The sequence below is a fragment of the Tyto alba genome, unplaced genomic scaffold (assembly GCF_018691265.1).
Source record: "Tyto alba isolate M040663 unplaced genomic scaffold, T.alba_DEE_v4.0 Super-Scaffold_21, whole genome shotgun sequence".
NCBI lineage: Eukaryota > Metazoa > Chordata > Aves > Strigiformes > Tytonidae > Tyto > Tyto alba.
The window spans coordinates 19,667,819-19,683,804 of record NW_024881295.1 but is presented as its reverse complement, the minus strand read 5'-3'; the positions used below and the strand labels follow the sequence as shown (position 1 = coordinate 19,683,804).

At 36.7% G+C, this 15,986-nt stretch overlaps 1 protein-coding gene across 1 annotated transcript in view; it reads left to right on the top strand.

Annotated features, from left to right (window-relative positions):
* MTPN (myotrophin) overlaps nucleotides 1-9,808 on the top strand; it is a 41,165-nt gene extending 31,357 nt beyond the window's left edge. The window contains exon 4 of the mRNA XM_042795492.1: nucleotides 6,503-9,808. Within this exon, the coding sequence (XP_042651426.1) occupies nucleotides 6,503-6,589 (87 nt within the window). The 3' untranslated portion in view covers nucleotides 6,590-9,808. The remainder of the gene's footprint in view (nucleotides 1-6,502) is intronic.
* Nucleotides 9,809-15,986: the final 6,178 nt, after the last annotated feature.

The following is a 15,986-nucleotide window of genomic DNA, read 5'->3' as shown; positions in this document are numbered from 1 at the left end:
CAGCTATAATTGTGGATGGGATGAGACTTAAGGAGGTCAGAAGTGAAGTGAAATAGATCCTTGAAAAAGGAGATGTAGCTGCATGCTCACTGAGAAGGAGTTTCACTGGTAGAAGTAACAAAGTCAAGAATATTGTGCCTGCCAAAACAAAGTATACTGTGCTGCTGCTACTCTTGTGCAGTTTCAGGAAACTGGAACTGACTACTTCTGGATAAGTTTAGATTTCACAGATCTTATTTCCCGCCTCTTCCCTCTCAGTATGCCCTGAAGAATATATTAAATTCTGCCTTGAGTCAACCATGGCTCCAAATTATGACATAGTTAACATTTTCTAAACTACCTGGTGATGCGGTAGCATTTGGCTACGTATTAAAACTGGAGTGATACAAAAACTGCAGGAGTGCTCCTTCCTTAATATCATGTGTGTTAGAACACTTATTTCAGCTTTTCAAATTGCTGTCTCTGGAGGGGTGGTAAGAGCTCCCTAAACCAAGTGATTTAGCTCTGAGTTTATTGTTAGAATGCCTGCAGGCATTTAAAGTGTGATATACTGTGAAAGGCAGCTAATCCTATGACACATGCTTTGACCTTGGAAAGTACATTCATCAGAAATGGTGAATTAAGTACTGTGAAGAAAAATCATTTGATGGAACTTCCTGGTGGGTTTTATAGGAAGTATTTGAAATGTGATTTTAATACTCATTAGTGGTTGCCAATGAGTATTCCAGCAGGCTTAAGCAGTAATTTTGCAGCTTTAGAAAGCAAACAAATCTATAATGCTGCTTTTACTCTTTTGTCAATCCTTTGTTCAGTATGGAAGTCGTTGACAGTGTGTTAGGAGTTTTTCCCAAGTTTTCACCTAATGTAATGTCTGCATGGACTTAACTCCCAATATTTTGTTTTTATATTCATGAATCACAGCAGAAACCATTTTGTTTAATGATGGGTTTATGATGAAAGTACTTTGAACTGTAGCTTTGCATATTACCATCATTTGTGTTGATTATTCAAGTTTAGACATTTCTTCTAATGTTAAAAAAAAAAAAAAAAACAAAAAACATTCAAACCACCAAAACAAACAAAAAAGTTGGTTTATTTATGCAAAATGAAATAGCTGTATGACTTTGTTCTCATAATTACAGTGCATACATAGAATTTACTGATAAACACCTAACATAAGAGTAAATATATTATAGTCTTCCAAAGGTAGTTTCTCAAAAGGGCCTTTGTTACACACTTTCTTGTGCAGTTAGCATTTCAGTGCAGTTTCATAAGTTCCTGATGCCTTGTTCAGATGTTTTAATTTTGGAATCAGCAATTTTGTCAAAAAATTTGATTTCTTACATTATAAGAAACTTATGTCGAGTTTGAAAACTTCAGAAGTTGATATTACTAATGGTAGTTTTCAAGCACTGCTGTTGTGCTAATCATAGTGATCAGCCATCATCAATTGCTGTAGTGATTTTCACAGATTGAATTCGTTAGATGGTTTTCACCGTAGTACAGCTGTGGTCATCTCTGATGGTCCAGGCCTGCCCAATATGAACTAAACCAAAATATTGACAATGTGGTAATTTAAACTTAAAAGTCAAAACTAAAGTTTTTGTTGGCATGTTTAAAATGTTCAAATACTGTCCCTCCTTCCAAACCTATAGGGATTAAAGCTCCAGTGTTGGTCTGAAATTGTCAATTTGTTATAAAACTGTAAAACGTTAAGTGGGGAAGAAAATTAAAATGTGAGAATTTATACTTGAAACTTTTCTGTACATTAGAAAACACTTTACCTTCCACTTGGGCACAAGATTTTAATGTTTAGATTAATAAACAGCTCCTACATGTGTGTTGGATCAGCTTAATTAACCTACTGTAACCAGTAGGTAATAATACAGAATCATATTAATTCTCAAAAAAGGAAAGACTCCAAGTACTGAAATACACAGTATGAAGATGGCTTTTACTGCCTTCAACAAGGGATAGGCGAATTTACTAAAGTAGAATGAGTTAAATATTAAGATATTATGGCTACCAGAAGTAGTGTAAACCCTCTTGGTCAGTTGAAACATGCTTTTCTAATAAGCACTTTTTTTTGGTCTGACTAGAGGTCAAAATACTGTATCCTTAAACAGTATCTTTTGAAGAATTAATTTTGCCTATTCCGACAAAACTGCCCTTTTTTGTAATCCTTTTTAAGCTATCAAGCTTTACTTACACAGTGTGTATAGTCTAGAAATAGTATTGGGAATTCTTAGTATATCTTTCCAGTTTATGAAAAGGTATGGAGTATCATACTGTAGACATCCCAAAGAGCAGACCTATGGAGGTTTGCAGAGGGGTACCTAAACTGTTCTATCAGCATCAGAGTTTCAGTTGAAAATGTTGTTTTGCACTGACTTAATCTAATACATGAAAGTAATTGGGTTTGGTCTAAAGAGTACTTCCTGCTTAAAGTTCAGAGGGTTTATTTTCTCACTACTCCATTAGCAGTAGTTAATCTTTTTTATTAATCTTAAAATATTTTTCTAGGAATTGGAGGCATATGAAAATAGCCTTTGTAATTTTAAACAGTGAAGTTGTTTGCAGCATGTTGTGACCTCAAAGTGAAGGAGAAATGTCGTATCTTGTGTTAATTTTTTTTCACTTCTGCCTTTTCAGTACTATTAATAATGTTAAATAGCATATTGGGAAATATCCTACTATTAGGAAGGAAATGAAATTTTAGTAGCTTTTGACAAAATTGGAACTGAGTTGTCTTCCAAAATACCAGGGTTTTATTTTGCTCATTATGTACCAACCTTCTACAAAACAAAATAACAGCTAAAGTAATGAGTCCTAAGAACTGGACTGAAGCAACATCAGTTCCTGTATTTCAGTTTGCTTTTAGTTTTTTCAGGGACAGTGGATTTAGGGAATATCTATTTGAAAAGCAGAAAGATACATAAAATTCAAATTGTTACATGTTTTTCTTTAAGAATCGTAAAGATTTTGTAGTGTAAAAAAAAAAAAAATTTGGTGTCGTGTGGGGAAAAACCAATATCATGTTACAATAGACAAACAGTTTTGAATGCTTCTAAGGAAGGCTGCAGTTTGTTGTGAAAGATGTGCCACACCTCATCCATTTATTCAACTTTCAAAATAGTTCTGCTTTTTGTAAAATACCTAATGCAATTTGATATCTTCCTTCTACCACAAATGTGTTAGAAGAAAAATCCTATTGAGTTAGGCAATTTAACACTTTTTTTTTCCTCCCCTGGATGCCATTTGGGAAGAGTTGTTGAGTATGAACACTTCTGTGCACTTATTCACCTCATTCCTAGTTGTTGTATTGGGGATTTTAGAGGTACATACACATCTATCCTCTTTAAGTGTTTATAGATTGGTTGGCCATGAATTCATCCATATCCTTTTTGAACAAGCTGACATCTGTCTCCGTAACTTCATCTAGCAACTCGTTCTGGAAGTTTGCTGTTTGCTGTGTAAACCAGTCTTCTACCAGCTTCATTAAGTGCCACAATTCCAGTTTCACAGGGTTTGGTGACAGCTCTGCATTGCCTTTACCTGCTGCTTTCAAGGCTTTGGGGTTTTATTCTGAACTGCAATTGTACTCTAGTAGCTATTGTGCTGCCTTCAGAGCACGTTTAACATTTGTGCTTTGCCCGGCGGCTTAAGAGGGCAAACATCCTTCTTTGTTATTACCCTGCCAAAGAAAGAGAGTTTATATATTTGTGTATATTTTAAGAAAAGAACATAACACAAACATAAAATGTTAATAGCTTTTTACTTCGGGAAAGTAGAGAATACTGTGGAATCATTGTACTTTTATGAACTTTTCATTAAACTTGCTTCCAGGCAGTGTTGTGCTTCTGAAAATTGAAGTCCTTTTGACCTGAACTTCATTATTTCCTTCTCGTTCTATTGAATGCAGGCAGGAATCTTCCTGCCTAGCTAAGGGGCCATTCTCCTAATTTATTAACACTGAGTTTATTAAACAGTGTCTTCCTTAGGTAATCATGACCCTCTTATCCTTTACATTCAGTAAAGCTGTTTTAGAAACTCTGGTCTTGCATGTCTGTAACTTTTCTGAAGTACAAATGTGCATGAGGGTGGAAAGCAGTCCTATGTCTAAACAGACAGTTCTCTTTATACATTAAATTACTTCAGTTAACAGTTATATCCTTTACACCCTAAATGCTGATACACTGATGGAGAGTTTTAAAGTCTTTAAGCTGATTCAAGATGAATACTGGCGGGTCAGTTACTGCATAGTTCCATTTCTCTTCAAGTCTAAGTTCCTTCAGGTTTTCTGAGCATAACATCAAACAACAGCTTTGAAGCCCTTTTGAGTTTCGTGTGGATTCTAGTCTGAGAGTGCTGTCTACTCAGTAGAAATAATTAGTGCCTGCAAAAGGAGACATTACTGCCTTCATGGTTGCCTTTCTTCTCCCAGAACTACTAAGATTATAACTGTCAGGTAATGTGCTAAATCTCTCAGGTTTTTTTTAGGGGAAAAATAAATGTTTCACAAGCAATGGGTTTCAGTGGTTTCAGCTTGTGTTTGCAATTACTCACTTCTTGGGAACAGACTGATCCAGCGCACGTTCATACCCAGCAGAACACTGATACTGCAGTATACTGTGAACTGTTTGGGCCAAGGATATTACATAGTGACAGGAGAGAGGTAAATGTTATGATTGCTCCTGTCACTGGAGTGAATTCACTGCATAGGCGCAAAACGTGTGCCTCTTTTCTGCTACCTGAAAAGTACTAAAGAAAATGGGCTGCCTGGAAGGAGTTACTTCAGTCACAAGTACCCATCTCTGAATTCTTTACTGAGTTCTCAAGATAATTTTGTTTTCCCAGGCTCTTTCCCTGACAGCAGAAGCCTGTCTCCCTGCCCCACAGCTGACTGCCACTGAACAGTACAGTCGGTTCAGCTGATGTCTTGCACTCAGGGTCTCTAGGGGCTGCAAGGAAAATGAACAGTTCCAACAGGGTCAGTTTGGCCAGCGGACCACGAGGTGGGCACTGCTACCTTAAAAACACACTGTAAAACCATCTATTTAGAATGGCAGATTGAATAGTTACAAGTAAAGAGAGTTGAGGTTTCAGAGAGGGAAATATTCTATGTTGAGAAAAGTAGCATTGGCAGCAAATCACCGTAATACCGGGTACGGTTTATTCGATTGTTAGAAACAGTTACAGTGGGAATTTTAGTGGGCTGAGAGTTGTCTTGGAAACAGACATGGTATTATGTATGGAAGTTTACTGGGGGGTCGTGTGTATAAACGTTTATTGGTAAAGAAGCTCTGGTAATTCAAAGTCCATTATATTCTTAGAAAAGTATTGGTTGTCCTTAATAGTAACTGTTAATCTGTGCACTTCCTTTTAATGTAATTGAGAAGAGATTTGTACTTACTCTATAGAGAGTTTATACATGAACCAAAGACAAACCTCTGCAGTACATGCTTTTGATAAAGTGTGTCTGTACCCACAGTATTTTTCCTGTCACTTGATTGAGCAAATACACATCTTTCAAAGTGAGAGGTGCATATCTTCTCAAGAAGTCTTGTTCTGGAATCTAATCTTGTTTTAAGGAAACATCTCTCTGTAGTCAGTCCTGGGTTCTCTAATAACTTTTATCCCTTAATTGTAAATAGGGTAGTTAAATATAGTCTGGGTTTTCCCTTTTATGTATGTAACTACACAGTGCTCAAAACAAACATGACTAGTTAATCACTCTTTGCTTCTCTTGTTTTGCTCTCCCTCCGTAATTCTGGCACTGAGGCTGGTTTTGTGCTTGCTATTCTGCGGTTTGTCTAGTTGGTGCATTTCTGTTATCCTCTATCCACCTGTTGCCTTCCAGTTCTGTTTGGTTGCCTTTTAGGTGTATGTATAGCTCATTCAAAACAAACGCAATCAGTTTTGGACTTGGAATGATTCTGTGGTTGGTTTTTTTTTTGTTTTTTTTTTTTTTTCTAGGTAGCAATAGGGATTTTTTCAAAAAGAAAGAGAAGCAATAATCCTAGCTGGTTGTAGTCTTTAATAATATAGAAAGAAAATAACATGATTTTATTAGGAAGTAAGCTCTATGCAGGCACTACCTGTATAATTTAGCATGTGAAAAGGCCTGATGCATCATAGATTTCATAGAAGTGTATAAAACTGAATTCTTGCATTCATAAGAATAGATGCTGGAAACAAGTAAAATCTTTCTGCTTCTATCCAAGTTCAATCGATAATTTGTTGATCTTGCAACTTGCTAGTGACAAGTTACATGACATTTTTTCTAGTTCTGAATTATAAAGCTTGAAACTTAGATTAGCTGCGTGCTGAATAGTTCTGTACATAAATCTCGCCTGCTTGGTTTCTAAACAAAACCAATGCGCTGCACGAAAAAGCTATATGTAATCAATATGATTATCCAAGGTAAGTAACCGTTGTGACGTACGTAATACTAATTCGGCCTGGTTTTATGAATTGACAGTCCTTCTCAATATCTTTACAGGGTGCTGATAAGACTGTGAAAGGCCCAGATGGACTAACTGCCTTTGAAGCCACTGACAACCAGGCAATCAAAACTCTTCTTCAGTGACGGATGGACTGATATCTTAAGTGTCTCTCCTGTGGCCTCACACTGCTGCCTGTCTGTCACTCTCTGCATCTTCCAGCTTCTTCAGCTAAATACTTTGGGGGGAGGGAAATTCTTTATGAATCAGACTAGTTAGGGGCTTGTATCAAAGATAATCTGTTTGGAGAGGGTTGAAAACTATTATGAACAGTGTCCCTCTAGGACTTCTTTTCAGTGCACAATCTCTTCCCATTTCTAATGAAAATGGAAGAAGGAAGACAGACCATGATCTTGAATTTTTGGCTTGTAAGCCTCCTAGGTTAGTACTAAGACTTTTTTTGTTGAAAGATTCCTTTAGATGGAAGTACTGTGCTATGTACCTGAAACTAATTGTGAAGGAGACAATAGTCCCGTGCTATTAGTGTCTGCCATAATCTGAAGTGTAGTAATGTAGGTGGCTGGGTTGCTTTTCTCTCTTCTATCTCAGTGGGTAGCTTTATTCTTCTTCTGCCTAAAGCTTACGTTGCAGTTTTGAGGACTTTTGATACTAGTTATTGGAGCTGTTCTTTATATTGACTAATTGGATGTCACACTAATGTTTTTCTGACTTTTGAGTAAATCAGGAAAGATCAGTTGAGGCATGGTGGTATTATACTCCCGTACATCTGCCAAGGTACTTTTGGATGCTTGAATTTGAGGTTTCTTTCCCATGTTTATTCTAGTCCAGGACAGATGTTTTAAGCAACTGTTTTTTGAAGAGTTCAAAAAGTCACTGTGGTTATTTCCAAAATTATTGTAAAATGGAATTTCTTCACTCACTATGTCAGCATAAAATTTATAGACACGTGCGAAAGCTATAGGCTGTTTGCTACGCAAGGACAGTCAAGTCAAATGTGGAAAATGAACAGTAATTATTCAGACATTCATATCAGGCGCATATTGTTGCTAAACTTTTCTGGTAAACTTTTGAAGTATATGTAAGCTTTCTAAGTTCAGGTGTTAGGAACAGGAAGATGTACATGTAGAAGTCTTAACTTGCTCTAACTACTGGAGGGGAAAAAAAACAACCAACCAACCAAAAAAACCCCCCAACTTTCAATTGTGCATATCTTTGAGTCAGTGTTTCATTGTTGGCTAGATGAACCTCTTAAATTTCATTAAGGCATGGGGCTTATTCTGAAAGTTTCCAGTGCAACCATCCCACATTGTTGACTTTTAGATGAGATTTATTATACCAGTATGTATGACTACTATGACAGCTTTGATAAGTCATGGGAAGGTATTTAATGACGTTGTAGGGATTCCCGTCACATCTTATGGTCCTCAGGAATGTCTGAGCTTCTGGCTTTCATCTTGAAAATTTTCATTAGATTGCTGATTCACCGAAAACCAAGTAACAGGTTTTGTAACAGAAGAGTGTATACCACAAACTATACATCTGCCTCTTTTGGAATACTGATTTCAAACTTTCTGATAACACACACAGTACAGCAAACAAATGTATATATTGTCTCATGCTGAATTCTTAAACAAAAATAGCTGATATTATTTTGATATCACTGTTGAAATTGAGAGAATATGTAGAAGTAGGCTGGTGACTACCACTCATATTTAATGGAGACTTAGTTTTACTTGAATCATGTTGCATATTGTGATTGAATATCGCAGCTATAAAAAGCCTTGCATTTAGACTGTAAAATGAGAGCAGAAACTGATTTACATGTACACATCCCATAAGAAAAGCAATGAAGAACAACAATCAGTTCTGGCCATAAACTGTACAGTGCAATTACTCTTTGATTGTTGGAGATGGGTGGCAAGGAAGAACAGAAAGGTTGGAAATCAGTGATAAATCAATTGATGAGCTGCTGATAAAAGAACAAGCATGTTTGGTGAACAGTGCTTTTAATGACTATTTAAAGAGAACTCTTTAATCTTATCTATGATCAGTGCTGGATTGTCATGTTATTGTAATAGTGTGAACACAGACTATAGGTTTAACTCTTTATTCAGCTATGAAAGTAACCATCTTTGGCATAAATTTGCCTCCATATTATGCTATTGAATACTTAGCTAATAAACTACTAGTCTAGAAAACTGCAATGTGTTTTTATGTGAAAAACCTGATTATTCAAGTTCTTGTGTTGATTAGTCTCGAGTTGTCTGGCCATAGTCTTTTTGGTTTCTGAGGTTTTTTCTCCACGTCCTTTTCTGCCCTTCCCTTCAATTCTCATTTAAGTGAGCATTATCAAAGTAAAGAAACATCATCTTTGTACTAACTCTTCTGGTGATTCACTGAGGCGGTTTTGCCTCCCTTTTTCTACAGTTATGTGGACACCTTATTTTTTCTTACTTCACTTGAGGGGAGAAAAAAAAAATGCAAACAAACTTCAGTGAGACAAGTGTTAATTTGGCTGTAATATATACCCAAGCTGCCTTTTGAGATAGTTAAAAGATGGCATTTAATGTTTGGCTCATAAAGAAGAAATACTTTTTTGCTTTTTGCACTACATAAGAGGTGATTTGATCATTTTGCCCAGGATTTAAAAAATAATAATAATAATAATAAAAGCTTATGCTTTTGTAATTGTCTAGAAACTGGGCTTGTTCCCTTGTTAGCTATATTGTGGAAAAAATAATGGGTGGCTGCCTCTATCTTTGAGTATGTCCTAACTAGATGAAAATACCAAACTGTAAATTATTTTACATTCTATAAACAGAATTTAAATACTTTGTCAGACTGGAATCACATATACTTGGATGTCCACTCTGTTCTTAAACCTTTTCCTTTGAAATTTGTGCTGAATAAGTTATAACCTTAAGTATACTTTGGATTTTGTACCCTCTACTCCCTTTTCTTAAGGGGGAGCAAATGGGAAAAGCAGTACGATAGTTAAATGGAACTTTATCCTTGAACATAACATTGAATTATTTGTAGAAGAGGCTGGTAAGAATGGAGTGTCCTAGATCAAGCAATTGCAGTGTTGCATGCAAAATTTCAAAACGAACTTGTCTTAATTCTATTTTGTAAATGGATAAACAATCATCTTTCTACGCAGTGACAGAAGAAAACTAGTGCTCTGTGCATTTTGATATATTAGACTTCACCATTGTTAACTGTTTTGACACAGTTGGGTTCATTGTTATCATGGTTCATAGACATCAGAATGCTAAATGATACTGTATTTTTAAGTTTGTGTTGCAAGAATGAATGGAATAAACTTGAATTGTGCGATACGAGAATGTAGAGTTTTATTTCCCTTTGCCTCCTGTGTTTTATTAATTCCTGGCTACAACTTTTTATTTGCCTGGAAGGAATCTAAGCTCCAGCTCACATGTACAGTGATTAAAATGTTCAGATACTTAAGACTTAAATGTGGAATGGAAGCTGTTTTGAGAACTAAATATGTGAAGTTGTTTGAGTTTTTAAATTACATTAATTTAAAAGAGTTTTTTATTAATTCTGTGGTCTTGCAGTCTGCATTTCGTGCTTAAATGGCAATGCATAACATTGAAGATCTCGTATTCATGTTAAATTCTCAGAGACAGTTTGTAGGTAGGGGAATGTTCCTCCCATTACCTGTGAAGACTAAAGCAATTTATTCTCTCCTTTACTTCAACAAAGAATTTGAAACAGTTATTTACAGAAAGCACAGCTGAAATAGAAATAAAATTGTATGGAAACATGTATTTATTTTTCTTGTTGCATCTTTACAGTGACTTTGTCAGAACTTCCTTTTATAACTTTGCTTGTCAGTAGATATTTAGATCCAATTGCTTGAATTGTTTGCTATGATTTATTTTAAAATATACACTTCTAAAGAAGAAAGTACAGGAAGGTGTTTTGTCACAGTGGGAAAACTGTATTTATGGAAAAAATATTTCCAAAGAAAAATAATTTTTCTGTTTTCCTGTGCTAAAATTTGAAAACAGGGTCTTCTAATGCTGTATGCACAACCTTTCAGTCAAATATTGGAGAAAAGGACATGTTCATCGTAAATACCAAAGCAGTTCAAATAGTGCAATGGCCACTGGCAGCTGTTGTGTGTACTTCTGTTCCTGTGTTCATCTTACTGGGGCTTTTTTGTTTGTTTTTTGTTTTTGTTTTTTTTTTTGTTTGGTTGTTTTTTGTTGTTGTTGTTTGTTTTTTGTTGTTTTTGTTTGTTTTTTTGTTGTTTTTTTTTTTGTTGTGGGTTTTTTTTGTTTGTTTGTTTTTTTTTTTTTTAACGGACAGCTTTTCTGTAGGAAGAAATACTAGCTAAGGTTCAGAATGCAGGTTTCTTTCACTTGCATTCCTCACAGACTGGCTAGCCAAATTCATCTATACAGCCAAAGACTTTTCCTAATATTTGTCTGAGGGTGATCTTCTGGAACAAATGGATTTCTTAGCTCCCTTCGAAAAGGAAGTTGGCCCAAGAAAGCAATTTGTTGAATTGCATCACTTGATTATCATTTTCTCAAAACAAAGACAAACATTCTCAAAGCTCTCATCGGTATATTTTTGTTTTATTCATAATCTGACATCTCAGAACAGCTTTCAGCTGAGTTATGCCATAACTTTCCTCGATGCATGGTTTGCAAAGCCACTGTTTCATGGGGTGCATTGAAAGGCTTCAGAAGCATGTAGTGCTTGCCTGCTCGGGAAGTGAATGAGCTTTTTTTTTTTTTCCTAGGAGCAGCACTCCCCTCTCCCTGCCTTAGCAGTCAGAACAATGTTTCTAATAATTTTATACTAGGAAAAGTTAGGTGCCACTGCTTGCTACTGTGATCTAATGTCAATTTGGAGAGCCTTCCTTCAAACAGAAGTTCTGGAATCTCTTGCTGCTTCACTCTTCAACGTGCATTTGGTAAGCACCCGTGTGCACATCATTCTCCTGTGTTCTGCAGGTTCTTCCTGAGGTTCATCTCATGGCCATTAAGGTTGAGAGGCAGGACAGTGAGCCAAAACCACAACAGAATGCATGTCTCAATTCATCCATCAAACTTAGAATTCATTAAAAGAAAATATATTTCAGTTGTTTCAAGCTGACCATAAATTTGAAAGATCCAAAACTCAGACTCAAAAATAATTTCATGACCTACAGTAAACTCAAGTTTGGTACATATATAAAATTATTTACCTTTGAAACATTCCTTTGTATGTGTTTCTAATACTTTTCTGTTGGAGAATGGCTCAGAGACAAGGGTCCTGAGCCCCCCGAGCAATTGTATGATCAGAGCCTGCTCTAGCTGCTGATGCTGGGCCTCACTAGGGTTTGCCTGCAGCTGCTGATACAGGAGGAATGTCAAGGACGCTTCAGCCCTGTGTACTGTGGTGTGTCGAAAACAGGTTAAGGGGAATTAGGAATAGTGGTCTGAGAAACCCAGTGTTATGGTAACGGTGGTCTGAGAAACATTGTGTTACGGTACTGTCGTGTATCGAAAACAAGTCAACAGGAATCAGAAATAGTAACATGAGAAACTTAGTGTTATGAGAAGCTTGTGCTGTAAGCTAACTGCAAGTAGGTGGACCGTGCGAATACGACCTTTAGAGTTTAATCCAATCAGCTAGTGACTAGTAGGCATAATAATTATCATTGTCTGTATAAATATATGTACCCAGGACCAATAAAGAGACACGTAGATTGATGCTCTATCTCTCACACTGAACCCGTCTCGGCGTGTCGTTCGTCCGTGGCTCCGCACTTTTCCTCTAACTGAAAGTAACTCCTCGGTACATTTGGAAGAAGCTTCAGTTCACCAAAGCTTTTGTTTCAAAGTAAAAGAAACTATTTTCTAATTTGGATCAATGTTTAACTATCTTGCCTCAGAAGTGCTTGGAGGTGGGAAGTCTTGAGAAGTAAGTAGCTTTTCATGGAAATGAAGTTATATTTTCTCTTGGAATACGATTCTAATTAAGAAATGTATTCTTTTATTTAAAGAGTAGCAGCATATTGTGACCAAAGAAAGAAATCCACCCACCCATTTCTGGTTTGCTTATTTTCAATGCAAGACCAACAGGTTTCAGGTTGACACAAAAGATTCTTTTTTTTTTTTTTTTTTTTTTTTTTTTTTTTTTTTTTTTTGTGGCCAATTTCTCAGTGCAGCTGCCAAACCAGATCCGTATTTGCCTGCCCCTGTGCAATGGTTCGACTTGGTTTCTCTTTAGAGTGGCGCTGTCCCTGGGAGAGCTGCGTGGTGCCCTAGACTTTCGTAGTGTCTTCTAATTGGGCTTCATGCTACAGCCTGCTGTAGAACAGGGCAGATGTAAAAGTTCGATTAGGACAAATATACAGACAGATATCTGGGTGGGATTGTTATTACCGAATTCTGCAGTGCAGAAGACTTCCCGGTATCATCTATCTCTTAGCACGCGAGGAGTGAGGATAGCTGCTGTTCTTGAAGACTTAAACAGTAATTTGTCATTATAGTGGATGAGCTGTGGCCATTGTAAAATGGTAGCCTTCTAGAAAGAGCAAATAAATCCTAATGTTAGGTTCCAAAAGCCTTTCCCTAAGTTTTTATTCCTGTATATGTTTTTTGTGAGGATTTTTTTTCTTGCATGTGCTTTGGGAAGCTTCCTAAAACAAGAATGCATTGGAGTTTTCTTTTATTGCTCCTTTGCATAAAGCAAAGTTGTGACTTTACATTTTACAACAGAATTGTATCTCTTACATTGATTTGAAATAAAAAATGTAGCCAATGTTTGTGTATTCTTACAGATCTGTTCTTAGGAACAGTTGTGCTCAAGGGTACTTCCCAACTATACTTTTGATAAATTGCTATGAAAAGCTAGTCCTGCACCTGATACCAAAATCTACATGTAGACAAATGCTGAGCAGTAGACAAAAATAGAATATGGGAAGAAATGGTCAAATTTTTGAGGCATTGGATGAGATACCATTAGAACTGGGATCAGTGCAACAACAGATTTGGTTTGTGACTACGCACAAACCTCTCTATTTCACTTCTTGGTAGGGAATTGTAATTTACCTTCCTTTTTTTTTGTGTGCAGTTAGCCTGAAAGAATTATCTCCCAGGACCCGATACACCTTAAAGGGTTTTTTTGTGTGTTTTGCAGTCAATGTCAACCTTCCCAGAAGCACAGAAGAGGTTATTTAAAGAGAGATGAAACAGACAGGAAGCACCCCAATTTCTGGTGTCAGAAGGTTAAAATGTAGGAACAAAACTCAAGCTTTTGAATTAGTGAAATTTCTGAAGATAGCTATAAATACTTACAAAGCCATATTAAACTATAACTTGAAAGAAAAAAGACCCAGCCTGCATCAGTAAAGCTGCATAGCCTATATACTTAATAAGGAGGTGCTTCTGAGACTGTTCTCACTATAAACAGCTAAATGCATATTGGCCATTCTCTTGTCTAATTTAAAAAAAAAAAAAAAAAAAAAAGATTGGCATTTACTTAGCAGATTGTTCGTTTGGGGAAAAGAAAATTCCCTTGTTCCCAATTTGCAAAACTCAGAGGTTGGGTTTGAAGGTTGTTTGTTTTTTTGTTTTTTTTTTTTACTGTCAGAGGTGAGATTTACAGAGATGTAGAGAGTGGGAGACATCCTATAAATTAATGTCAAAATCTCCCTGAGTGGTTTTTAAAGATCACATTCTATCAACTGTGTTTGTTCTCCACATGCCAGAGCTGACCTGCCACACGTACTCTGACTCTCTCATCTTTATCTGCCCTTCCTGAACGCACAGCTTTTAAAAGCTGTACTTTACCCCTATCACAACTTTCTCTTTTTAATAGGTGCCTGGAACTTGTTTGTAGATGTTACTAGAAGGTATTCCATCTAAGGCTGCCTGCCATCTATAACAGGAAAGGAGGAATTAAAATCACAGGAGGAAAGACTGAGGAGAATTTAATCGAATGAAAGACTTCTTCCATTCTATTTCCTTGCTACTACACACTGCTTTGCCTCTTTAAATATTATAGTAGTATATCTTTTTTTTTATCAGATGCTTTATCTCCTTACTGCTTTTCTTCACATCAGGTATACACTGAGTAGTTGTGGGATTGGAATAATTTTATTTACTTTCTTCCTGTTTTTTTTTTTTTTTTTCCTGAAAGCTACTGGGAGACAAAGTGGTTGCAAAATACAGTAATATCAGTGATGCCACAGAGATCCTTGGTGCTACCCTGAAAAACTGTGAATGTAACACACGTGTTTTAACCTGCATGTTTGAATTCTTGATGCCCTTTTGACTGCTTCCCTTATAATGCTACAGGTTGGTAGGAAGAATATAAGTTACGTTTTGTTGCAAGTTTTGGAGCAAGATGATTTTCTTAAACCTGTAGGGTACTTAATGTGCATATCAGACTGTTGATGGTTAATACATCGTGCTGCTGGCAGAAATAGAAGCCCTCGTGTGTTGTGGTCCTACTGCTTTTTACAGTGTACTTGGCCTTGAGACTCCAGTTTTCTTGTTAGTTGTGATACAGCATGATTCAAAATATACCTGGGCAAATGCACCCCTCCAAGATTAGGCGTTTTGTTAGCAGGATGACTCAGCAACTGACACCTTTTAATTAACTAGACAAAATAGTGTAGAAAAGATCAGGATTTAGAAGACCAGCTGTAATGCAGAAGGGTGGAAAGAGACCTCGAAGCCAGAGAGGAGCTGGAGTAGCCTTTGCAGTATTTTAGAATTTTGCACCAACAAGCAAGGCAGGCAAGTGAAGGATATAATAAATAAAATCTCGTAGTGACTGAGTAATTTTTCATAGACCGTTTTCTATTATGACCTTGTTTCTTCACAATTTCCATTGGAGACAAAGCCCTTTTCGGTAACAGTTATAAGCCAAGTTCATAAACACGAGCTTCCGACTGAGGGGGTGGAGAGCAGCAGCCGTTGAGGCGATAAGGCAAAGAAAGGTATGACATTCAGTTTTCATGTTCTACCAACCAGCCTGTTTCCCAAGCGTTTGGTATTTTAATGATAAGATTTGTGTGTGCGTTTGTGAGATATAATCCATAATCCCAATGAGGGAAGCTTGCTGGCTTTTCATATCAGTAATATTTTGATTTAAAACGTTCTGTACTACTTTTGTGTGTTCATCCTGAAGAGTTGATTTATTGCTTTCCTGCTACAAAATGATAGATGAAACATGCTGTATGATTTTATTTTTTTTTTTTCTCTCCAGTAAACCTTGGGTGTTCATTGCTCCTCAGTCATTTGGACTGAGAAATGCTGCTGTGTTGAACTGGACTTTGCTGTGAAGCCGAGGCCCGTGTCAGTGCGGAGCTGCCTGCTTGCGCGCACGAGCATTTTCACTGCACAGAGCAGCTGGGACACACTGTGGGCTTCCAAATGCATTTTTTTTCCCCCACTGGTGCCTGTGAAAACCCACCAATAATTTCATGGCCATCTAGGCAGAAAACTGTTACCTTCTTAAAAAGGTTTCAACCGGCTGATTCTTCTTTTTGTG